General features: G+C 46.5%; 1 protein-coding gene and 1 non-coding gene across 7 annotated transcripts in view; one reads left to right on the top strand and one right to left on the bottom strand.

The window, feature by feature from the left end:
* Positions 1-2157: 2157 nt before the first annotated feature.
* Positions 2158-4486, bottom strand: LOC108175768 (uncharacterized). Of its 6 annotated transcripts, XR_011384167.1 has the most exons (4): positions 4320-4486; positions 3387-3812; positions 2708-2783; positions 2158-2623 (listed from the first exon to the last, which is right to left on the bottom strand). It is a non-coding gene; the product is annotated as an uncharacterized protein (transcript). The 6 variants fall into 6 exon arrangements; XR_001792429.3 differs by lacking the exon at positions 3387-3812 and having other exon boundaries at positions 4273-4486; XR_011384165.1 differs by having other exon boundaries at positions 2158-2783.
* A 682-nt stretch (positions 4487-5168) lies between these two features.
* Positions 5169-22166, top strand: part of LOC100353318 (zinc finger protein 613) — a 34680-nt gene continuing 17682 nt past the window's right edge. The window contains 1 exon segment of the mRNA XM_008249782.4: positions 5169-5307. Within this exon segment, the coding sequence (XP_008248004.2) occupies positions 5278-5307 (30 nt within the window). The 5' untranslated portion in view covers positions 5169-5277.

Genomic DNA, 22166 nt, shown 5'->3' with positions numbered 1-22166 from the left:
CATGGAAAAACTAAGCCCCCAAATAATATAATCCAGGACATGGAAAAGTCATAATATATGCCATTATATACACATAATGTGTATAGAGAAATACATACAATTATAGTCTGTAACACGCAATCACAGAAAGCAACTGGATGGAATCTCAAAACTATTACCATTTGCTACCCTTTGGGTTAGGGTTTGGTTGGAAGAGTGAAAAGGAATATTCTCTTGGGTGCTTGAACCTCTTGCATGTGTTATAGCTATGCATCACTTGAGCAATTAAAACTACAAAGACAGTGGCTGGGGTTGAAGGGTAGCAGCTGGATGCCACTTGTGAGGCTGGCATCCCATATCAGGGTGCTAGTTCAAGTCCCGACTGCTCTGCTTCTGATCCAGCTTCCTGCTAACACATCTAGAAAGGTAATGGGCTGGCGCCGCGGCTCACTAGGCTAATCCTCCGCCTGCGGCGCTGGCACCCCGGGTTCTAGTCCCGGTCTGGGTGCCGGATTCTGTCCCGGTTGCCCCTCTTCCAGGCCAGCTCTCTGCTGTGGCCCGGGAAGGCAGTGGAGGATGGCCCAAGTGCTTGGGCCCTGCACCACATGGGAGACCAGGAGGAAGCACCTGGCTCCTGGCTTCGGATCAGCACAGCGTGCCAACCACCGTAGTGGTCATTTGGGGGATGAACCAATGGAAGGAAGACCTTTATAACTCTTCCTATCAAAAAAAAAAAAAAAAAAAAAAAAAAAAAAAAAAAAAAAAAAAAGAAAGGCAGTGGAAGATGGCCCAAGTACTTGGGTCCCTAACACTCATCTGGTAGATCAGAATGGAGTTCCTAGCTGTTGTACCCATTTGGGGACCTTCTTTCCCTCCTTCTATCTCTGACATGCTACCTTTCAAATAAATAAATCTTAAAAAAAAATAGACCAAAAGAAAAATAATTGGTACTGACTTTATTTTTTGAACTTGGGTTAGAAATATGCAAAAAGAGGGGCTGGTGTTGTGGCAAATGGGCTAAGTCCCTGCAGGCTACACTGGCATCCCTCATGGACGCCAGTTTGTGTCCCGGCTGCTGCACTTCCAATCCAGCTCCCTGCTAATGCAGCTGGGAAAGCCACGGAAGATGGCCCAAGTGCTACCATGAGGGCGACCTGGATGAAGCTTCTGGTTCTGACCTGGCCCAGCCCTGGCCATTGGAGCCATTTGGAGAGTGAAACAGTACAAGGAAGATTTCTCTCTCTCTCTCATTCTATCTCTGTATTTCTGCCTTTCAAATAAATAAATCTTTAAACAAAAATCTGAAAGGAGAAGTGTCATTATCTATATGCTCAGTGATACCAAATAATGGAACTTTCAGCTGTGTCCTGCCCAATCAACAGCAAGGATTCGTCTTCACGGAGGCTCACTCACAGGCGAAGCAGTCCGTTCATCCTACTGGATAACTCGGTGTTCTTCCAGGGCAAAGTCGGACCTGCAGAAGGCACTACTATCAAGGCACACTTTCTGAAGAATTTTACCTGATCAAGTCCTGCTTTGGCTAAGCCACTTAGCTGATTCAGGATGAAAAGAAGAAAAAACCAAGATGGCTCCTGCCTTTATTACAAGGTTTACATTGAGGACATTGCCTACCACAAAACCTCTCTGTAGAGCTAGCAAAAGAAATCCCTCAAGATGAAGAGCGATGAAATGCTGGCCTCCTGAGAGGAACTGCCTTGCCTTCGGCTCACAGACACTGAAAATCATAGATTTCTTTATTAATCTGAAAGGCAGAGTTACAGAGAGAGAGAGGTCTTCCATCTGATGGTTCACTCCCCAGATGGCCACAATGGCCAGAGCTGCGCCAATCCGAAGCCAGGAGCCAGGGGCAGCCTCTGGGCCTCCCACGTGGGTGCAGGGGCCCGAGGACTTGAGCCATCTTCCACTACTTTCCCAGGCCACAGTAGAGAGCTGAATCAGAAGTGGAGCAGCTGAGACTAGAACCGGAGCCCATATGGGATGCCAGCACTGCAGGCGGTGGCTTTACCCACTATGCCACAGGACTGGCCCCCACATTTTTCCTGAGCATTATGGCTGCTAAGAAATAAAGACACAAATTCAAAGCTAAGGAACCCGCAGAGTCTTACATACTCATTTATCTATACTCCAACGTTAAGAATTTTCTTTTTAAAGATCAAATCATTTTTAAAGTTTATTTTCTTATTTCCATCTACTTGAAAGGCAGCGTTCTTGCACCCACTGGTTCACGCCGCAAAGCATCCCACGTGGTTGCTTAACCCCCTGTGCCACAACACTTACCCTCCCTTCCTAATTATGTCCTGACTGTAAGATTATACTTTATTTTCCAACAGATCCCCGTTTTTACCAACATACACTCTTTAATTTAGCTTGATACTTCTTATCTTTCATAGATTCACTGGGAAACCAAAGGTCAGTAAAACAAACCTCGCCTTGGCCTTGGCCATTTCCTTCCGTTCCTCGGAAAGGCCCAGTGATTCTAAGATGTGCTGTCTTCTGTCTGCTGTGGACCTGCCCAGAAGGTGTGGTCAGTTATCTCAAGTCCAGCTGCAGCCATGAGCAGTGACCTCTCAAGCCTGGAACCTTGTTCTTCTACTGAAAATGTCTTGTTTCTGTAGACCAGGACCTGTGGATTTAGGACACAATTCAGGTAGAAGAGGATGTGTACTTGGGACTATAACCCTCTAATTGATGGCTAATCTGAACTCACCTTAATATCAGGGCCCCAAATTCCATCCATGTGTGCCACAGAAGGGACAAGAAGGCCTCGTTTCGGAAAAGTCAGACTAGACGAGACGGCAAACAAAAACCACTTCATACTCTTGTCCACTGCTGAGTTCTCATGGAGATCAGTGGTTGGAAAGGCAACGCAGGAACAGAGCAACTCTGGAAAATGACTTAAAACCGCCTATGCCGGCCGGCGCCGCAGCTCACTAGGCTAATCCTCCGCCTTGCGGTTCCGGCACACCAGGTTCTAGTCCCGGTCGGGGCACTGGATTCTGTCCCGGTTGCTCCTCTTCCAGGCCAGCTCTCTGCTGTGGCCAGGGAGTGCAGTGGAGGATGGCCCAAGTGCTTGGGCCCTGCACCCATGGGAGACCAGGAGAAGCACCTGGCTCCTGCCATCGGATCGGCGCGGTGCACCGGCCGCAGCGCTGGCCGCGGCGGCCATTGGAGGGTGAACCAACGGCAAAGGAAGACCTTTCTCTCTGTCTCTCTCTCACTGTCCACTCTGCCTGTCAAAAAAAAAAAAAAAAAAAAAAAAAAAAAAAAACACAAACAAAAAAAACCCACAAAAAACCGCCCATGCCCATGTGCTGCAAACGGCGCCTGAAGACCAACCATCTTTTGTTTAATCCTCAACACCGCTGTGCAGGGTGCTCATATCCCACCTCAGACACAGCGCACCAGGCCTGGCGAGGGGACAGGTGTTGTGCGGGCTGCCGCCCTCCCTAAGAGGCAGTGTCACAATCGGACGTCACGCCTACTTCCTGCCGTGTGACAGCCCCCTCTGGCAACAAGCAGCACAACGTGAACTTCTTTCTCCTCCTCACTCAGTTGCCCAGCAGGTGAACACCCTGGCCTGCAGTGCCGCCGGTTCGAGACCTGGCTGCTCCACTTCCAATCCAGCTCTCTGCTGTGTCCTGGGAAAGCAGTGGAAGATGGCCCAAGTCCTTGGGCCCCTGCACCCACGTGGGGAGACCTGGAAGAAGCTCCTGGCTCCTGATCAGCTCAGCTCTGGCCGTTGTGGCCATCTGGGGAGTGAACCAGCGGACAGAAGACCTCTCTCTCTCTGCCTCTCCTCTGTGTAACTCTGACTGTAAAATAAATAAATAAATCTTAAAAAAATAAGTCTATAATGCAAAAAAAAAAAAAAAAAAGGTTTTCGCTCCCCAGGGCACCCACCCCGCCATGCAGCGGTCCTACAGGCCCCCCAAGGACCTGCAGCCGCCGCCTGCATCCCCTAGGCGTGCTCAGCGAGGGCGGGGCTGCAACAGCAGCGCCTCTCCTCCCAGAAGCGGCAGGTGCGGGATCGTCTTCCCACGAGCCAGGCTCTGGGGGCTCGCTCGCAGCTCCCACTCCGGGGACGCCAACATCAGGTCGTCAACCTGCAGCCCACCCGGTAGCCCCGCGCGGCGCCCCGAAACCAAACCCCCGGCGAGAAACGCCCCCACCGCTTCCCGCGACACGGACCCCACGCGCTCCCGAACGCGCCCCCTCTCCCGCACCGCGGCTTCCCGCGTCCGGAAACGCCCCCAGGACCCAGCCCAGACGGACCGAGGACCTCCGGGGTCTCCAAGTCGGCGGCGACTCGAAGAACCCACCTCCCTCGACCTGCCTTGGTATCCGCTGCCCGGCAACCGAATGGCGCGCCGCGCGCGAGGCTCTCGGGAGCCCCGAGGACGGCGGCTGACGAGGGCCAGAACGCGTCGTCCCGGAGACCGGCGGCTCGCGCGCGGACGCCCCTTTATGACGTAATGGAGCTGCGCCCGCCTCGAGGATGCATGCTGCGGAGTCGCTGTTCCAGCCGGCGCGTAGGATGTCTGAAAATTTGGCCCCGCTTCACGCGGGAAGCCGGACGTCCACGAGCAGTGGCAGAGGACCCGTTTCAGCGCAGCTGCAGCCTAGCTGAGCCACCGCCCTGGACTTTAACATGGGCCGGGGTCCGCCCGCGCTGCGTTGGTTCTCAGGGCGCGAGGCTGCCCGCGTCCCTGCGGGGAGGGCGGGCGTCGTCCGCTGCCCTTAAGTCCACACTCTGATCCCAGGAAGGCCTGACGGAAGCCACGGGGTGCGGTCATCCCGTGGGGGCCGGGGGCGGCCTGGGCGGGCCCCTGGCTGCAGCGCGCTGGGTGGACGACGCCCCAGCTTCTGAGGGTGCCGGGGGTTTAGGGAAGAAGGCCCCGAGGAAGGAGCGAGTCCCCGGGTTCGGGAGAAAGCGCAGTGAGAAGGGGGCCGGGAGCGCTGATACCCGGAGGTGGGAGATGCCGAGTCAAGGGCTCTGGGTGTGCCCCGTGTTGAGGCCCGGACTGGGTAACCAGACGGATGGACCCCGGCGCCAAACCCACTTCCTGTAGTTCTGCAACCGGGCTCGTTCGCCAACGAGGGTTTCTAAAATGCCCACCGAGTGCCGGGCACTGTTCTGGGTGCTGCGGATACAAAAGCTATGAACATAGACCAAAGGGAAAAAAATGACCGTTTTTCATGGAGGTTTGCATTCTACTGGAAGCTTCACAGGAATGCTGATCCAATTCCTTCGTGACAGCAAGCTTAATCGTGATTCCCATGAGCAGTAAGACCTTAGAGGGCAAAAGGGTGAGTCACCGTCACATCCTCTTACTCTTCCCTCAGAACCAACTCTGCCACCCGATAAAAGGTCCAACTTAGGAGAAATCAAAGAAATGCAAGATATCAGCCAAATAGAATACCTTGTGTGGCAATTTCGTCAGATTAAGGAGACTGAGGATCTCCAGCTTTGCCATACTTGGGGTGACAAAATGTTCACTTTTGTACATTTATATGGGAGTATAAGCTATTATTTTAATATGTACTGAAGACTTTTTTTAAAGATTTATTTATTTGAAAGTCAGAGTTACACAGAAAGAGGAGAGGCAGAGAGAGAGAGGTCTTCATGCATTGGTTCACTCCCCAGTTGGCCACAGTGGCTGGAGCTGAGCCGATCCGAAGCCAGGAGCCAGGTGCTTCTTCTGGATCTCCCACACGGATGTAGGGGCCCAAAGACTTGGGCCATCTTCTACTACTTTCCCAGGCCACAGCAGAGAGCTGCATCAGGAGTGGAGCAGCCGGGACTCGAACCCGTACCCATATGTGATGCCAGCACTGCATCTTATTCTTCCATTTTGGCCTCTACCTCCACCTCTACCTCTACCTCAGAAGGACACTGGTCACCTGCTAGTCTAACTGATGAGTTCCCTGGTCATAAAGCTTAAATTCTACCATAAATGGTCCTGATAAGGTTAGGAAGGCCAGTGGGATATTGAGTGAATTGTTACTTGTTTTCCTCCCTAAATGCCTGCAAGGCCAGGCCTGGGCCAGGCTGAAGGGAGGAGATAGAAGCTCAATCTGAGTCTCCCAAGTGGATGGCCAAGACCCTAGCCATCATCTTCTGCTGTCTGTGGTATGCGTCAGCTGGACGCTGGAATCAGAAGTGGAACCAGAACTCAGCCCGGGTACTTTGATATGGGATGCAAGTGTCTCAAGCTGCCTTAACCACTGTACCAAATGCTTCCCAACTCTGGCAGATCTAGCAGACTCTTTTCCAACTGCTGCCTAACCCTGGCCCTGGGGGCTATTGGAACTTGTCCCAGAACCAGTCCTTTCTTTCTGGCTAGCACCTGTAATGGCTCAATAAGCCCTTTTATTTCAGAGAGTTCTTTGTCTCTTGTGAACCAGGATGGTTCATCTCAAAGTCAAAATCTGAGGCACGATAAAATTTTCTTTTTTAAAAAATTTATTTATTTATTTTAAAGGCAGAGCTACGCAGAGGCAGAGAGAGAGAGAGAGAGAGGTCTTCCATCCGCTGGTTCACTCTCCAGATGGCTGCAATGGCAGGAGCTGCACTGATGTGAAGCCAGGAGCCAGGAGTCTCCTCCGGGTCTCCCACGAGGATACAGGGGCCCAAGGACTTAAGTCATCTTCTACTGTTTTCCCAGGCCACAACAGAGAGCTGGATGGGAAATGGAGCTACTGGGACTTGAATCAGCGCCCATATGGGATGCTGGCACTGCAGGTGGCGCCTTTACCCACTACACCACAGTGCTGGCCCCTATAATTTTCATGAGTTTATTTGACCAAGAGCAGTCTGTGAATTGGGAAGCATTAAAACAGAAGAAGTGGGGCCAGCACTGTGGCATAGCAGATAAACTTGCCACCTGCACTGCCGGCATCCCATATAGGTGCTGGTTCAAGTCCTGGCTGCTCTACTTCCCAGCCAGCTCTCTGCTATGGCCTAGGAGAGCAATAGAGGATGGCCCAAGTCCTTGGGCCCCTGCACCTGCGTGGGATACCCAGGAGAAACTCTAGGCTCCTTGCTTCAGATGGGCCCAGCTCTGGCTGTTGTAGCCATTTGGGGAGTGAACCAGCAGATGGAAGACCTCTCTCTCTGCCTCTGCCTCTAACTCTGCCTTTCAAATAAATAAATCTTAAAAAACAGAAGAGGTCAGTGTTCCTATTCTTAAGCATAAGAGGCTGATATTAATAAGGTTGAATAAGGAAGTAAAACAATGAAATTATTTGGTTACAGGTTTTTTTTTTTTTTTTTTAAGACTTATTTATTTGAAAGAGTTACACAGAGAGAAGGAGAGGCAGAGAGAGAGAGAGAGGTCTTCCATCCACTGGTTTACTCCCCAGATGGCTGCAACAGCCGGAGCTGCACTGATCTGAAGCCAGGAGCCAGGAGCTTCTTCTGGGTCTCCCACATGAGTGCAGGGGCTCAGGGACTTCGGCCATCTTCTGCTGCTTTCCCAGGCCACAACAGAGAGCTGGATCAGAAGTGGAGCAGCCAGGACTCAAACTAGCACCCATATAGGATGCCGGGATTGCAGGCAGCGGCTTTACCTGCTACTCCACAGTGCTGGCCCCATATTTGGTTACAGTTACAAAATTTCCTTTCACTGATTTGTCTTATTGGAGATTCCTTAAGGATATCTCTATGCCAGTTGGGTGCTTTTGATTGGGTGTGATTATTTTGTTTTTGTCTAATACAAACATTTACTAGAAATAGCATACATTCCACTTATGGTTAACAATTTAAGCAAGGGTAAGGTTATTTTTAAGGCCTAACCTTCTTCTGTTTGTTCTTTTCACATAAAGAAGTAATGTATCAAAACTGAGTGTTGAAAAAGAAAAAAACACAGTTGGGGGCCGGCATTGTAATATAGCAGGTAAAGCTGCTGCTTGTGAACCTGGCATCCCTTATGGCCACTGGTTTGGGACCCAGCTGCTCTACTTCTGATCCAGCTCTCTGCTGAATGCCCTGTGAAAGCAGCAGAAGATGGCCTAAGTGCTTGGTCCCCTGCACCCACATGGGAGACCAAGATGAAGCTCCTGGTCTCTGGCTTCAGCCTGGACCAGCCCCAATCATTGCGGCCATTTGGGGAGTGAACCAGTGGATGGAAGATATCTTTCTCTCTCTCTCTCTGTAACGTTGCCTTTCAAATAAATAAACAAATCTTTAAAACAAGAACTGAGGGTTATGGGGCGTTGTGGCCTAGTGGGTAAAGGCGCTACCTGTGATGCTGGTATCTCATATGGGTGTCAGTTTGAGTCCTGGCTGCTTCACTTCCAATCCAGCTCCCTGCTAATGACCTGGGAGAGGCAATGGAAGATGGCCAAGTGCCTGGGCCTGCAACCCACACTGAGGACCCAGATAAAGCTCCTTGCTTTGACCTGACCCAACCCTGGCTGTTGTGGCCATCTGAGGAGTGAACCAGTGGATGGGGGATCTATTTCTATCTGTGTCTCTCTTTCTCTCTCTCTGTGACTCTGCCTTTCAAATAAATAAATCCTTAAAAAAATATAGAGGGTTGTTAGAACTTCCAAATTTGAAGTCAGCTGGTCAGAAGTGAGGGTGGCCTAGGGGCCTCTGAACTTGAAGCTATGGAATTGAGTACTGTCCCCTTAACTTAAAGTTTGACTAGCTCCATATAATAACCCTTTTTTGCACTGACTTGTAATACCATCTCAGTTATATATCCAGTTTCTGAATGTATGTGTCATTTGTCTGAGCTCTGTGCTACAATTTAAAATTTGTATCTATCCCAGCACCACATTATCTTAATTACTGTGAATTTACAGTAAAGCTTGTTTGTCATCGAGTAGAGCAAGCGTCCTATCATATTTTTTAGAACTGCTTAAAATAGTCTTGGCTATTTGTTTCCTATGAGAATTTTAGGTTTGGCATGATTAGGATTATTAAAATCTCTGTTAAGATGTGGGTCTTTTTTTGGGAGAAAAAAAGGGGCTCTATCAATAAAAAACATAGTACAAGGTCCTTGCCAATATATTTAATAAAGGGATTGTATTAGCATTTTGTACTATAACCAAACACCTAAGATAAATGCTGAAGGAAGGAGCCATGGAGGCTCAGTTCAAGGTCAGGCAGCTCTGCCAGTTTGGCATCTGGTGAACAGGTACTTGCTGGTAGGGTCTCAAGGTAGCACAGAGCATCACATGGCAAGAGGGAGCCCCTATTCTATTTATGTCTCTCCTTATAAAGCCACCACTATCATGGGACTCCACTCTAACAATCTAATCCAATCTAATTACTGCCCAAACATCCCATAATTGGATTAGATTTCCATCCTCTTAATACCATTAACATAAGATTTGGGGAATCAAACCTTTAGCACATGGGTATTTGGGAGACATTCAACACTCAAAGTGATGCCTAAAACACAGAGGGATCTCCAGAGTAAGCATTTATATCTGTTGTATTAGGTTGTGTCATATTAAAAATAAAGCCAAAATATCCGTGATTAAAATAAAAATTAACTCCTCACACTATGTGTGCATGTGGGTTGTCTGGACGTTCTCCTACCTGGCATCATTAGCATCATTCAGGACGCAGTGGGAGGAATGACCTCTACCTAAAGCGTCATTTGCTAGGAGAGATGGATCCAGAACACAGAAAGGGCGCTCCAGCTCCTAAGATGTCTAGTAAGAAGTGATGATTGGGTCCGTGCTTGTTTCATTGGCGAAAGCATTTCACAGGGTGATGTATGACCATCCAGTAGAGAGATCAGCCCTAGTGACCGCCATTACAGGGAATGCAGTACTGGGAGTACAGTCTAAAGAAGAGGGACAGGCTGCAGGTCTCATTAAGGTTTTCTAGCGTTGAAGGACAGAGGGTGTAAAAGGTGGGTGAAACCACAAGTCTGTAATTACACTGACCAAACCAGGGACTCATGGCATAGCCTGAAACCTCTGGGTTAAAGGACAAGACATTGATTTTCAGGTAATTCTTTGTAACATCTTCCGAACCATGTATATTGGAACAGCATCACACTAAGTGAGCTAATCTGGACATCTGCCTTAGGGGATACATGGTTTGTCAGTAATGTCAGATGTATACTTTTGCTTCACTCTTCTGGTATGTTTTTATGGCTCTCTGGGATGTTGTGGTCCTTATTTTCACTTTTATATTATAATATATATATTATATATATTATATATATATATATATATAACAGAGGGATGGGCATCTGGGTGCAGTGAGTTAAACTGCTGCTTGGAACATCCATGTCCTGTATCAGAGTGTCTGAGATCAAGTCGACTTGTTGCTGAGGATTCATTCTGAGAGGAGGAGCATGGTGGGGGCAAGAGGCGTGGAGTCACCACACAGACCCCGTCAGTCGGGTGAAAGCAGGCCTGAGGTGAGCAGCCTGCAAACTCATTTATTTCAGTTGCTACAGCAGCTTATATAGCCAAGGCAGCCAATCCGGTCAAGGGGAGGTCTATGCCCTAATCAATCACACCCTGTTGCCAGGCAGTTTCTGAAGCCATCCAATCACAGCCTGTTGTCAGTCAGGCTCCATTGTCTTGTGGCTTCTGAAACCATCCAATCACAGCCTGTTGCCAGGCAGTTTCTGTTGCCAGCAGTCATCTTGGCATGGCCTTCTCATTCCACCACATTTCCCCCTTTTTGTTTATTTTTGAGCAACGGGAGCCATGATTCTTGGCCATACCATTGTTGACCCCATTTTCATGTGGTCTACGTATGTGGCTGTGCCTGTCTTAGGTTGTCCCCCAGGGGATCTTACCCATCATTGACTAACCAGCGCTCAAAACGGGAGGCCACAGGATTGCTTGCTCAGATAGGGGTAGGAATGAGGAATAATGGTTATCAGGAATGGCATGACTGCACGCAGGCTCTGGGCCATTTGAGTGGCTGACCAGAGCTATTGGGTATAAAACAGTAGCGGATGTGGCTATGGGCAGTTTCTCAGGGTAGGATGATAGGGGCAGGTGCATCTGCTAACAAGATGGACTCTCAGTGTTGTTCAGCTGGTTCTGGTTGACTGTCAGTTGCAGGCTTGATGTTTCTGGCTGGTACCCAAACGGGCTGTCCCACATTCTCTGGAAAGACACAAGCATATCCTTGGCCCTTGGTTAGCAGAGGGTGTGGTCCCTTCCATGCTCCTGTCAGGGGGTCTTTCCACCTAACCATAGGGGCTGGGGTCTGGGATGGAAAGCATCCCCAGTGTTTATAAGCTGGGCTGATCCCTTGGGAATCAAAAGTAAGAAAATTGATAATGAAAAGGACCTCAGTCAAAGCAAGCTGTGGGTCTGGGGGCATATGGTTGTTTTTCTGTCTTTGTAAGAGATCTTTAATTGTCCTATGAGTTCTTTCAATGATTGCCTGTCCCTGTGGGTTGTATGGGATACCTGTGGCAGACTGTATGTTCCAGGATTTCAGGAAGGAATTAAATTCCTGTGATGTATATGCTGGCCCATTATCAGTCTTTATGGTCCAGGGGACACCAAGGACCAGCATGACTGACTTAACCGCCTTTATCACATTACTAGCCTTTTCTCTGGATTGGGCAGTTACAAACACAGCCTTTGAATAGGTATCTACCACCACATGGACAACCTTAAGTTTACCAAAGAGTTAATGTGGGTGACGTCCACTTGCCAGAGCTTATTAGGAGCAAGGCCTCGTGGGTTCACTCTTGCTTGTTCCAGTGGGCCTAACGGGGCAAGGAGTGCACAATTCTTGCAAGAGTGCACTAGGTGTTTGCATTGGCTCATTGTTAGCTCTGGTGAAAGCAATTTTATGTTGCTTGCTGACATAAAATTTTTGGTGTAGAATACGGGCTTGTTCTAGGTGCCCAATGGAAGCTGTGTTGCAGGAGATAAGACAATCAACCTTTCTGTTGCCTTGGAAAATAAAGCCAGGTAACCCAGTATGTGATCTTATGTGTGAAATATACCATGGGTGTTTTCTGTTCTCTGTTAGCTCTTTAAGGGTTGTGAACATCTGGTCAATCAGCTTATTGATTGGGTTAAAGACTGCAAAAGGGATCATCTTTGCTACCTGTACTGAGTATTTGCTGTGCGAAAATATATTTACCAGCCCATCCTGGCTAAGGAGTAGAACCTTGACTGTTGCCCTTATTTCTCCCAACTGTACTGATCCCCCGTGGGGTTCTACATGGATCTTAACTTTTTCTGTTGAGGATTTGATCACTATTCCAAACTGACTTGTTGGTGTCCGTAAATGCACACGATGCCATGGGTATAGGTTGGTTAGCAGGGAAAGCATGTTTTGGATAGTCTATTTCTAAGATCTGTAATGTCTGGAGTAGCTTGTCTGCTGGCAGGTGATTGTCAACCTGTCCTGGGAAATTTATCATTAAAGTTTGAAAGCGCATGCTATTCTGCATCAATGTTGACAGTTCTGATTGTGATAGGGGTAGGACCACTATGTCTGGCTCTGTATTAAATATCTTATTGGCATAATATCTTAATTTAAGTCCCATTATAAGGATGGCATCTACTTTGTTTACTATTTTATGACACTCGCTCCAGGCTATGTGCACCCAAAAAAGTGGTCCGTGTTGCCAAATAACTCCTAAGGGGGCCTTGAGGGTAGATATGGTTATGGCAAATAGAGGCACCTGAGGGTCATAGCTAAAGGTTTTTAAATTTGACAACTGGGTGTTGATCTTTTCTATAGTGGATTTGGCTGCTGGTGTCAATGTGATTTTTGAAGAAGGGCTGTTCCCTTTAGTCAGTAAATCATATAGCGGTCTAGGCTCTGCAGGTGTTAGGGGGAAGGAAGGGCTTCAGCCAATTGATTCGGCCACATCGTTGCTGAAATTCATTAAGTGAGTGTTTATGCTTGACTTTTAGGTTTGGGCCCGTTGAAGATATATGGGAGGAGATTTGATAACCCAAGAATTGAAAGGGAGGAAAATGTACTTTTTCTATGGCGATAGACAAACCCAGGAATTGTAAATTTCTTACTGTCTCACTTAGGCAGAGTTGCTGCATTCTCCTGAGCAAGTAAGATATCATCCACATAATGCATGACCAAGTACTGAACTTTAAGTGTGCTGGTAGCATGAGAAACTTATCTTTGGCAAATGGCAGGGCTATTTTTCATGCCTTTTGGGAGTACTGTCCACTGAAATCTTTTTGTAGGGAGCTGAAAATTGGGCTCCCATACTGTAAAGGTAAGGTAGGCCTTATCCTGCTCTGCGATGGGAATGGAAAAGAAGGAATCTTTGATATCAATGGTAACTATGTGGTATCCATTAAGAATGGCCCCTGGAGGGGGAATGCCAGCCTGGAATGTTCCCATCTTTTTTATGATTTTATTGATGGCTCGCAAATCCTGTAGTAGCCTATATTTTCCCTGTTTCTTTGGTATCACAAAAATGGGTGTGTTGTGAGGGCTAGTGGAGGGCTCTATGTGTCCCTTTTCCAATTGTTCCTGTACCAATTCTCTAAGGATGCCAAGTTTGGGTTGTAATATTGCCACTGCTCTACCCAGATGTTTCCTGTTTTTTCCCACTCAATGGGGATTGGGCCTGGCTTTTGTATGAGGTGAGCAGTGGCCCCTAGAATTGGGGGTGAATTTTACTTGTAGGTTCTCCATTAAAGCTGCTGGCTTGTGGAGATTTGTGATCTGTAGTAAGGACTGCTTGCATTTGTGAGAGCACATCTCTCCCCCATAAGGTCAGGGAAACCTCAGCAATTAGCGGGAAGATGGTTCCCATATCTCCATTGTTATCTCTCCACGTTACAAGCCTGATGACCTGATCAGCCAATTTTAATCCTCCAACGCCTTGGAGGTCGGGCCCAGGCACTGTCTTCCAATGTTGCATTTTTCTTGTGTCCATAGCTTTTAAGACAGTGGCATCTGCCCCCATATCAATTAAACCCACAAAGGCAATGCCATATAAATATAGGGTCAATTTTGGCCTCAGATTGAAGATAGGCATTGACCAGTTAATGGTGGTGAGACTACCTCTTAGTTGTTGGGCTGAGGCCGCCCCACTAGGATTTTAAAGGCTTGGTCTTGCAATCTTTTGCCCAATGAAAGCCTTTTTTACATCTGGGACACAGCGTTTTGGGCTTGCCCCCTCTGTCAGCGTTTGGGCAGTTTCGCCATAGGTGTCCAGTTTCCTGACATCCCCAACAAACTGGAGGGTCATTAGACTTGCTTGTGTTCAGTTTGTTAATGGCCATAGTTAGGGCTTGTATAGGTGTATCAGCAGGGTTTACCTCCTTTGTAGCTACTATCCACTTAGAAATGTCTTCATTACGGACTGGGGCGATTGCAGGTTTTGCCTCTTTAGTAGCACCTTCCCAAGCTAATTGTTTGACCAAATTGTCTTGATGGGGGCCAGGCAGTAATCTTTCTTTTCTCTACTGCCTCCAAGACTCTGGCAAGGAAATCAGGGAACCATTCGCCTGGGCCTTGAACTAGGTTTCTTAAGAGCTGACTATAATTAGGAGAATTTATATTTTTTAAGGCTCTAAGTGCCTGATCAAAACAGGAAACTACTCCAATGCGGGCCTGTTCATGAGGATATATGTAGGCAGCCTGTAAGCATATCAAAGGTTATGGCTATTCCATATGCAGCATTAGTCCTCGCCACGGTTTCAGCCTCTTCCTCATAGGAGGCTTTCCACTGTAAGAACTGTGGTCTCAACAAACACGCTTTGAGCAGTGTAACCCAGTCAAAATGAGTTTGAAGGTTTGCTGCCTATTGTATGAGCACCTGTTCAAAGTAGCGAGAGTCGGGGCCTGACTCTTGAGAAGCCTTTTTTAGCATAGTAAGGTCATTTATGGGCATTGGAATCCAGGGCCTGAATTCTGCATCCACTCCTACATTAACGGCAAACATACCGGTGGGATGGCATGTAGCAGCTGCCCTGAGAGCCTGGGGTGCCTGGGGACTGCCACAAATGTGGAGATCCTTACTGGGTGCGGATGGGATGACCTTGCATGGGTTATTGTCTTGAGGACCTCTAAGTTCATCCCACGGATATTTGGGGGATGGCTGACTAGGCATTGCTACATTGTTTGCTACATCGTTTGCTGTCATGTCATGTTCACTTTCAGAGCTCTCTCTCTCTAAGTCATCAACTGTTGCCTGTGAGGCAGAGGCCTGGAGTGACAGGCTCTTATCACTCACAGATTCATTATGTTTGGTAATCTGTGTGTGCTTCTGAGAGGGGGGTATCTTTCCCGTGTTTGAGTGTTTAAGAGCGGCACATCACGCCAACCCTAGCCAAAGGAAAGATATGCACAGCACTGCTGCCATAACAAAGCAAATTCCTAATACCTCAGTGACTGATGGAATTATGCAGGGGGTTCCTATGTTAGACAGACAGTGGTGTATCAGATCGTATGTATGTCCTGTGCTTAGTGGGGGGATTTCCTTGATTCGTTAGGTCAAGGCTGTATGCCCACACGTTGTCTCCGGAGTGTCACCTCTCTTGAGTGAGGGAAGATGGCTTGGTTCTGAATTCTGGGATGATCAGTCCCTTATGTGAATTCGCCGGGAGACCCGAAAATAAAAGGAGGAGCCGAGAAACGGTGTATACTTCTGGGTGGTGTGTGCCTAACCTGAGGTCACTTAGACCAAGGACAAGGACAAGGAAAGGGGTATAGGAGGGGGTACTGTGCTCACCCTCACAAAACCGAACAGCACACAAAACACCGAGGGGCCTTCCTGCTGAAATCCAGGGGGGACCTCGCCGAGTCCGACACTCTGTCTCTCTCAGCCACGTTGGCACGCCGTATGTTGAAGTTGATTTCTTCTGAGAGGATTTGTTTCTGAGAGGAGGAGCGTGGTGGGGGCAAGAGGCGTGGAGTCACCACACAGACCCCGTGAGTTGGGTAAAAGCAGGCCTGAGGTGAGCAGCCTGCAGACTCGTTTATTTCAGTTGCTACAGCAGCTTAAATAGCCAGGGCATCCAATCTGGTCAAGGGGAGGTCTATGCCCTAACCAGTCACACCCTGTTGCCAGGCAGTTTCCGAAGCCATCCAATCACAGCCTGTTATCAGTCAGGCTCTGTTGTCATGTGGTTTCTGAAACCGTCCAATCACAGCCTGTTGTCAGGCTCCATTGTCTTGTGGTTTCTGAAACCATCCAATCACAGCCTGTTGCCAGGCAGTTTCTGTTGCCCGAGGTCATCTTGGCATGGCATTCTCATTCCACCATACTGACTACTCTGCTTCTTCTTCTTCTTCTTTTTTTTTTTTTTTTTTTTTTGACGGGCAGAGTGGGCAGTGAGAGAGAGAGAGAGAGTGAAAGGTCTTCCTTTTTTGTGGCTGGTTCACCCTCCAATGGCTGCTGTGGCCGGTGCATCGCGCTGATCCGAAGCCAGGAGCCAGGTGCCTCTCCTGGTCTCCTATGCGGGTGCAGGGCCCAAGCACTTGGGCCATCCTCCACTGCACTCCCAGGCCACAGCAGAGAGCTGGACTGGAAGAGGAGCAACTGGGACAGAATCCGGCACCCCGACCAGGACTAGAACCCGATGTGCCAGCGCCACAGGTGGAGGATTGGCCTACTGAGCCGCAGCGCCGGCCTTTTTTTTTTTTTTTTTTTTTTTTGACAGACTACTCTGCTTCTGATCCAGCTTCCTGCTAATGTGCCCAGGAGGCAGCAGATGATAGCTCAAATACCTGATCCCAGCCACCCATGTATGAAATACAGATGGAGGTCCAGGCTCCTGGCCCATCCTTGGCTGTTGTGGGTACTTAGGAAGTGAATCAGCAGATGGAAGATAGCTCTCTCCTTGTCACTCTACCTTTCAAGTAAATAAAACTTTAAAAAATTAAAAATAGAACTCAAAATTCTTGTTTTCCCAATGTGTAGCATAAATGTCCTGCCTACCTTCTATTGAGATGATTTTGTCATTGTTGGATTATGAGATAAACCACTGATCCTTGGGTTTATGTAATATGCTGGATGTAGGCCACATAACAGTCTTAATGTCAAAATTCCGAGAGCTGAATCCACCTGATATGATTTGGATATGACTTGACTGTATGCTCCCAACAATTCATGTGGCATAAGCTTAGTCCCAAGTGTGGTGATGTGACAGGTAGTGGAACCTTTAAGAGGTGGGCCTCATGCAAGGTCATGAGGTTCCTGGACATGCCACCTTCAGAAGGGACTAATGTGGTTCTCTCAGGACCCTGATTAGTTTGCTTGAGAGTGGTAATTATTTTTTTTTTTTAAATGCAAGGCTGGCCCCTGAATCTCCCTATCTCACCATGTGACCTTCACCTTCTGCCTATGGCTAGTTTCCTTTCTAGTTCTCTGTCATGTGCAGAGAACATATTTTTTTAAAACTAAAATAAACCTTATATATTATAGTGTTTATTTAAGAAATAATTTTCCTTTTACATTCTAGGGAGGGATTTAGGAAAAAATCTGTAATATTTAGCTTATGCTCGTTCAAAGGGAAGCATATTTTGCATCCCTTGTGCATACAGAGAAATGCAAGCCTATTTTATTTGACTATAGAATCAAGCCGTATTATCCCACCAAGCAATAAAAACCAAGGTACCTAATATTTAATTCCTATCTATCTAACATCAGGGACTATCTCTCAAACCACTTAGAATGCAGAAGAAGCCTAATCATCTTCCTCAACCCTTCTATATCTGGTTGGTTTGGAAGAAACAAAATCCTTTATAAAATATCATGACTTCTATATATTTCTTTTCTTTTTTTTTTCTTTTTCTTTTTCTTTCTTTTTTTTTTTTTTTTTTGGCAGGCAGAGTGGACAGTGAGAGAGAGAGACAGAGAGAAAGGTCTTCCTTTGCCATTGGTTCACCCTCCAATGGCAGCCGCGGCCGGCGCACTGCGCTGATCCGATGGCAGGAGCCAGGTACTTCTCCTGGTCTCCCATGGGGTGCAGGGCCCAAGCACCTGGGCCATCCTCCACTGCACTCCCTGGCCACAGCAGAGAGCTGGCCTGGAAGGGGGGCAACCGGGACAGAATCCGGCGCCCTGACCAGGACTAGAACCCGGTGTGCCGGCGCCGCTAGGTGGAGGATTAGCCTATTGAGCCGCGGCGCTGGCCGACTTCTATATATTTCATCCAATCTAAGGCAGTTTTAGTTATGTGGTACATTACTACTTTACATGCCCACTTCATTTAAATCTCAAGCCATCACTTGTATGCCATATTTTGATGTCAGCATTTGTTAGTATGTGGAGGGGAATCTTTGAATTGATGAAATAAAGTTTTACTCAGCAGTGGCTCAAAACCTTCCAGACCCATTTACAAATACAAGCAAACCACTGAGGTGGGGGTAAGGGAAAGGTATGCAGTAATGTATTGAGATTTCTTATTAAAATGATCCATCGTTCAATTATAATTTATGTGCTATTGTAATGATAAAAGATTCAATACAGATATTTTATCACGAAGTTTTATGTACATTTAAGCATACATACTACCTATAAACAATATTTAACACATGCCATTCCCAGTTATGAATAATCATTTTATAATAATAGGTAGAAAATGCTTATATACTCAAGATGCTGTTTCATTATTTTTTGTTTTATTTTGCAGCAAGCATATTTATTTACATATTTAAATATTTATATAATGGAGTCTATAACACAGCCAAAAAAATGACTTCTCCCATAAAATGTTACCATGAAAGCATGATTCCCCAGATTCAGTAGAGAATTTCTTCCTCAGTGTCAATTCTGTAATACCAGGATAGCTAAATACCATGCCAATAACATCCCCATAATCAACAGATCCACAGATGTTCCTTTCTGTTTGTACCCTCTACTACATTCAGTTGGTATTTACTGAAAAGAGTTTTACTTCCTGACCAGCATTCTACCCAACATTTTTCTCTGGTGAGAAATATCATGGACATTGGAAAAGCAGGCTTGTCTACATTTGCCGTACTCTTGCAGTTTTGCTCCTATGTGAACTCTGGTATAATGAGTTAGTATCTCCCAGTGACAACATTTGGATATTCACTTCATTTGCAGTTTCTCTTCTGTATGAGTTTCCTTATGTACAGTGAGGCTGAACTTGTGGGACAGTTTTCTAACACTGCACACTGCATCCATAAGGTTTCTCACCTGCTTGAGTGCTTTGATTTAAAATAAGATGTGACTTCCGGGTAAAAGATTTCTGACATTCACTTTTTTTTTTTTTTCCTCCTGTGTGTGTTTTCTGTAAAACAAGGCTAAACTTGATAGGAAAAGTCTTCCCATATTCAGGGCATCCATAGCTTCTCCTCCTTATGTACTCTGAAGAATCATGAGGCTAATCGTGTGAGACAGTTTTTCCCACATTCAGGGCATTCGTAAGGTTTATCACCTGAGTGGATTCTTTGATGAATAAGGAAAAAGGATTTCCACTGAAGACTTCGTGCCATTCACTGTGTTCAGAAGGTGGCTTTCCCGTGTGAGACCTCTGATGAATAGTCAGATGTGACTTTTGGGTGAGAGCTTTCTGACACTGACGACACTCAGAGGGTTTCTCACACATCTGAGTTTTTTGCTGTAGTATGAGACTAACCTTGATGGAGAATGTTTTTCCATGCTGCTTGCATCCATAGGATCTCTCTCCTGTGTGAGCTCTTCAGTGGGTGTCAAGGAGTGACTTTGCACCACCACCTTTCCCACATTCACTGCCATGGTAAGGTTTCCTCCTGTGTGAGTTCTCTGATGTCTAATGAGTTCAAATCTCTGGATGAAGGCTTTCTCACGTTCATTGCATCCATATGGTTTTGCCCCTATATGAATTTTTTATGTAAAGTGAGGCTAAATTTAAGGGGGAACGTTTTCCCACATTCATTGTAAGCGTAGGGCTTTGCTCCTGTCTGAGCTCTCTGATGAATGAGCTGTGACTTACTGCTGAAGCTTCTCTCACATTCGCCACATCTGCAGGGTTTATCTCTGGTATGAATTCTTTGATGTAGAGGGAGTTGTGCCTTATTGCTAAAGCCTTCCTGACATATATGACTCTCAAAGTGTTCCTCTCCTGTGTGAAGTCTTTGATGTTTATTAAGGCATGACTTATCAGTAAAAGCTTTCCCACATTTATTGCACTCACAGGGTTTCTCTCCTGTGTGGGCTCTCTGGTGTAAGATGAGAGGGGACTTCCAGCTGTACACTTTCTGACATCTGCTGCATCCATAGGGTTTCTCTCCTGTATGTGTTCTTTGATGCTTGATGAGTTCCGACTTCTGGGAAAAGGCTTTCCCACAGTCACTGCGGTCATAATGTTTCTTTCTTATTTGGGTTTTCCAGTGTTTAATGACTTGTGACTTATGACTGAAAGTCTTTATTTATTCATTATCGTTATTGTATTGTTCTCCAGAATGAATTTTCTCTTGCTTAGTACATAGAAATAGTTAGTCAACCATTAAATTCAACTTTACTTCTTACATAGCCTCTACTCTGAATAATGTACTGTAGATTAGGCTTCAAGTGTTTCCCAAGTATCTCAAATGTGTGTGATCTTTGTGCTAAAGGAACATCAGGGTTTGATTTCAGGTGAGAAATTATTTTTCCAAATGTGTTTGTAGTGACTCTCCACTGTTTCAAGGCTGCTTTGGTTTTCTAGGTGCCTTATTGTAATATACCAGGCATCTTCTAGAAAGAACAATGAATTAACTGTAATCATACAATATAAGGGGTAGAATCTCATAGCAAAGGCCAAGGAGACAAGAGGAAGGGAGACTGTGGGTAGAGCATGAAACTCTAGGATGCTTTATAAGTGGAAGGAGACAAAAGGAACTACAAGAGATATAAGAAATATAAAAAATGAGGAGAAAAAAAGAAAATTTATGAAAGTTTGCATAGCATGGACTGGAGGACTGGAAAACTTGAAGAAAGCAGATAAACTAAAGATGCCAGGGAGAAAAAGTTAACCAGGAAAGCAAGTTTCAGGATGAGATAGAGGGATCTGATTGGAGTATCTCAAAGAAACATATTCTTTTAAAAGTCAAGCCAGGGGCCAGCGTTGTGACATAGCAGGTAAAGCCACTGCCTGTCTAGCATCCCTTATGGACACCAGTTCCTGTTCCAGCTGCTCCACTTTCAATCCAGCTCCCTGTTAATGGCCTGGGAAAATCAGCAGGAAATGACCCAAGTGTTTGGGCCCCTGCACTTACTTGAAAGACCCAGATGAAGCTCCAGGCTCCTCAGCCTGGCCCAGCCCTGGCCATTGTGACCATTTGGAGTGAATCAATGGATGGAAGATATCCTCTCTCTCTCCTTGCCTTCCACCCCACAACTCCCCACCATGTGTATGTGTGTGGGTCTCCTTCTCTATATAACTCTTTCAAATAAATAAATCTTTAAAAATAAAAACAATCCAAAGAGTTGTAATATGGAGAAATTTAAAACTGGAGCCAATATTAAGGTATATGGTACGTTCATGTCAGCTGTTTTGGAGTCATATTCAAAACTAAGATTTCTCCAAACATTCAGAGATGCCTCCCTGTTTCTTACCAGCTGGGATATCATGGCACAGGGCTGGCTTTTCACTAATCTAGATGAATCTGACTCCAGAGTTCTTCCTCTACTACCTATGGTTTTCCTTGCTCCAACTGGAAGAATTCATCTGTTTTGGCTACTTGATATCCTATTTCAAGGAAACTTACACAGGACACATGGATCCTCTGAAAAAATGGCAAGGATTACATTTATTTATTTAATTTATTTATTTGAAAGAGTCACAGAGAGGCAGAAGCAGAGAGAGGGAGAGAGAGGTCTTCTATTTGCTGGTTCACTCCCCAAATGACCGCAACAGTCGGAGCTAAGCTGATCTGAAGCCAGGAGCCTCTTCCGGGTCTCCCATATGGGTGCAGGGGCCAAGGACTTGGGCCATCTTCTACTGTTTTCCCAGGCCATAACAGGGAGCTGGATCAGAACTGGAGCAGCCAGGACTCAAAATGGTGCCCATATGGGATTCTGGCACTGCAGGCGGCAGCTTTACCTGCTATACCACAGTGCCGGCCCCCAAGGATTACATTTAAAGAGTTACATAACTTACACCATAACCAAGTAAAGATCTTTTACTGTTGGAAGTGAGAGAATAACACTTTGTAAGAGGTAAAAGATATCGAGAATCTATGATGTACAAACCTTAAGCCTAGGGGTAGGAGTCAACAGGTGGGTGTTGTGGTACAGTTAGGATGC

Source organism: Oryctolagus cuniculus, chromosome 18 (genome assembly GCF_964237555.1).
Source record: "Oryctolagus cuniculus chromosome 18, mOryCun1.1, whole genome shotgun sequence".
Taxonomy (NCBI): Eukaryota; Metazoa; Chordata; class Mammalia; order Lagomorpha; family Leporidae; genus Oryctolagus; species Oryctolagus cuniculus.
Note: the sequence above shows the minus strand (reverse complement) of the source record. Positions and strands in the feature narration are given on the sequence as shown.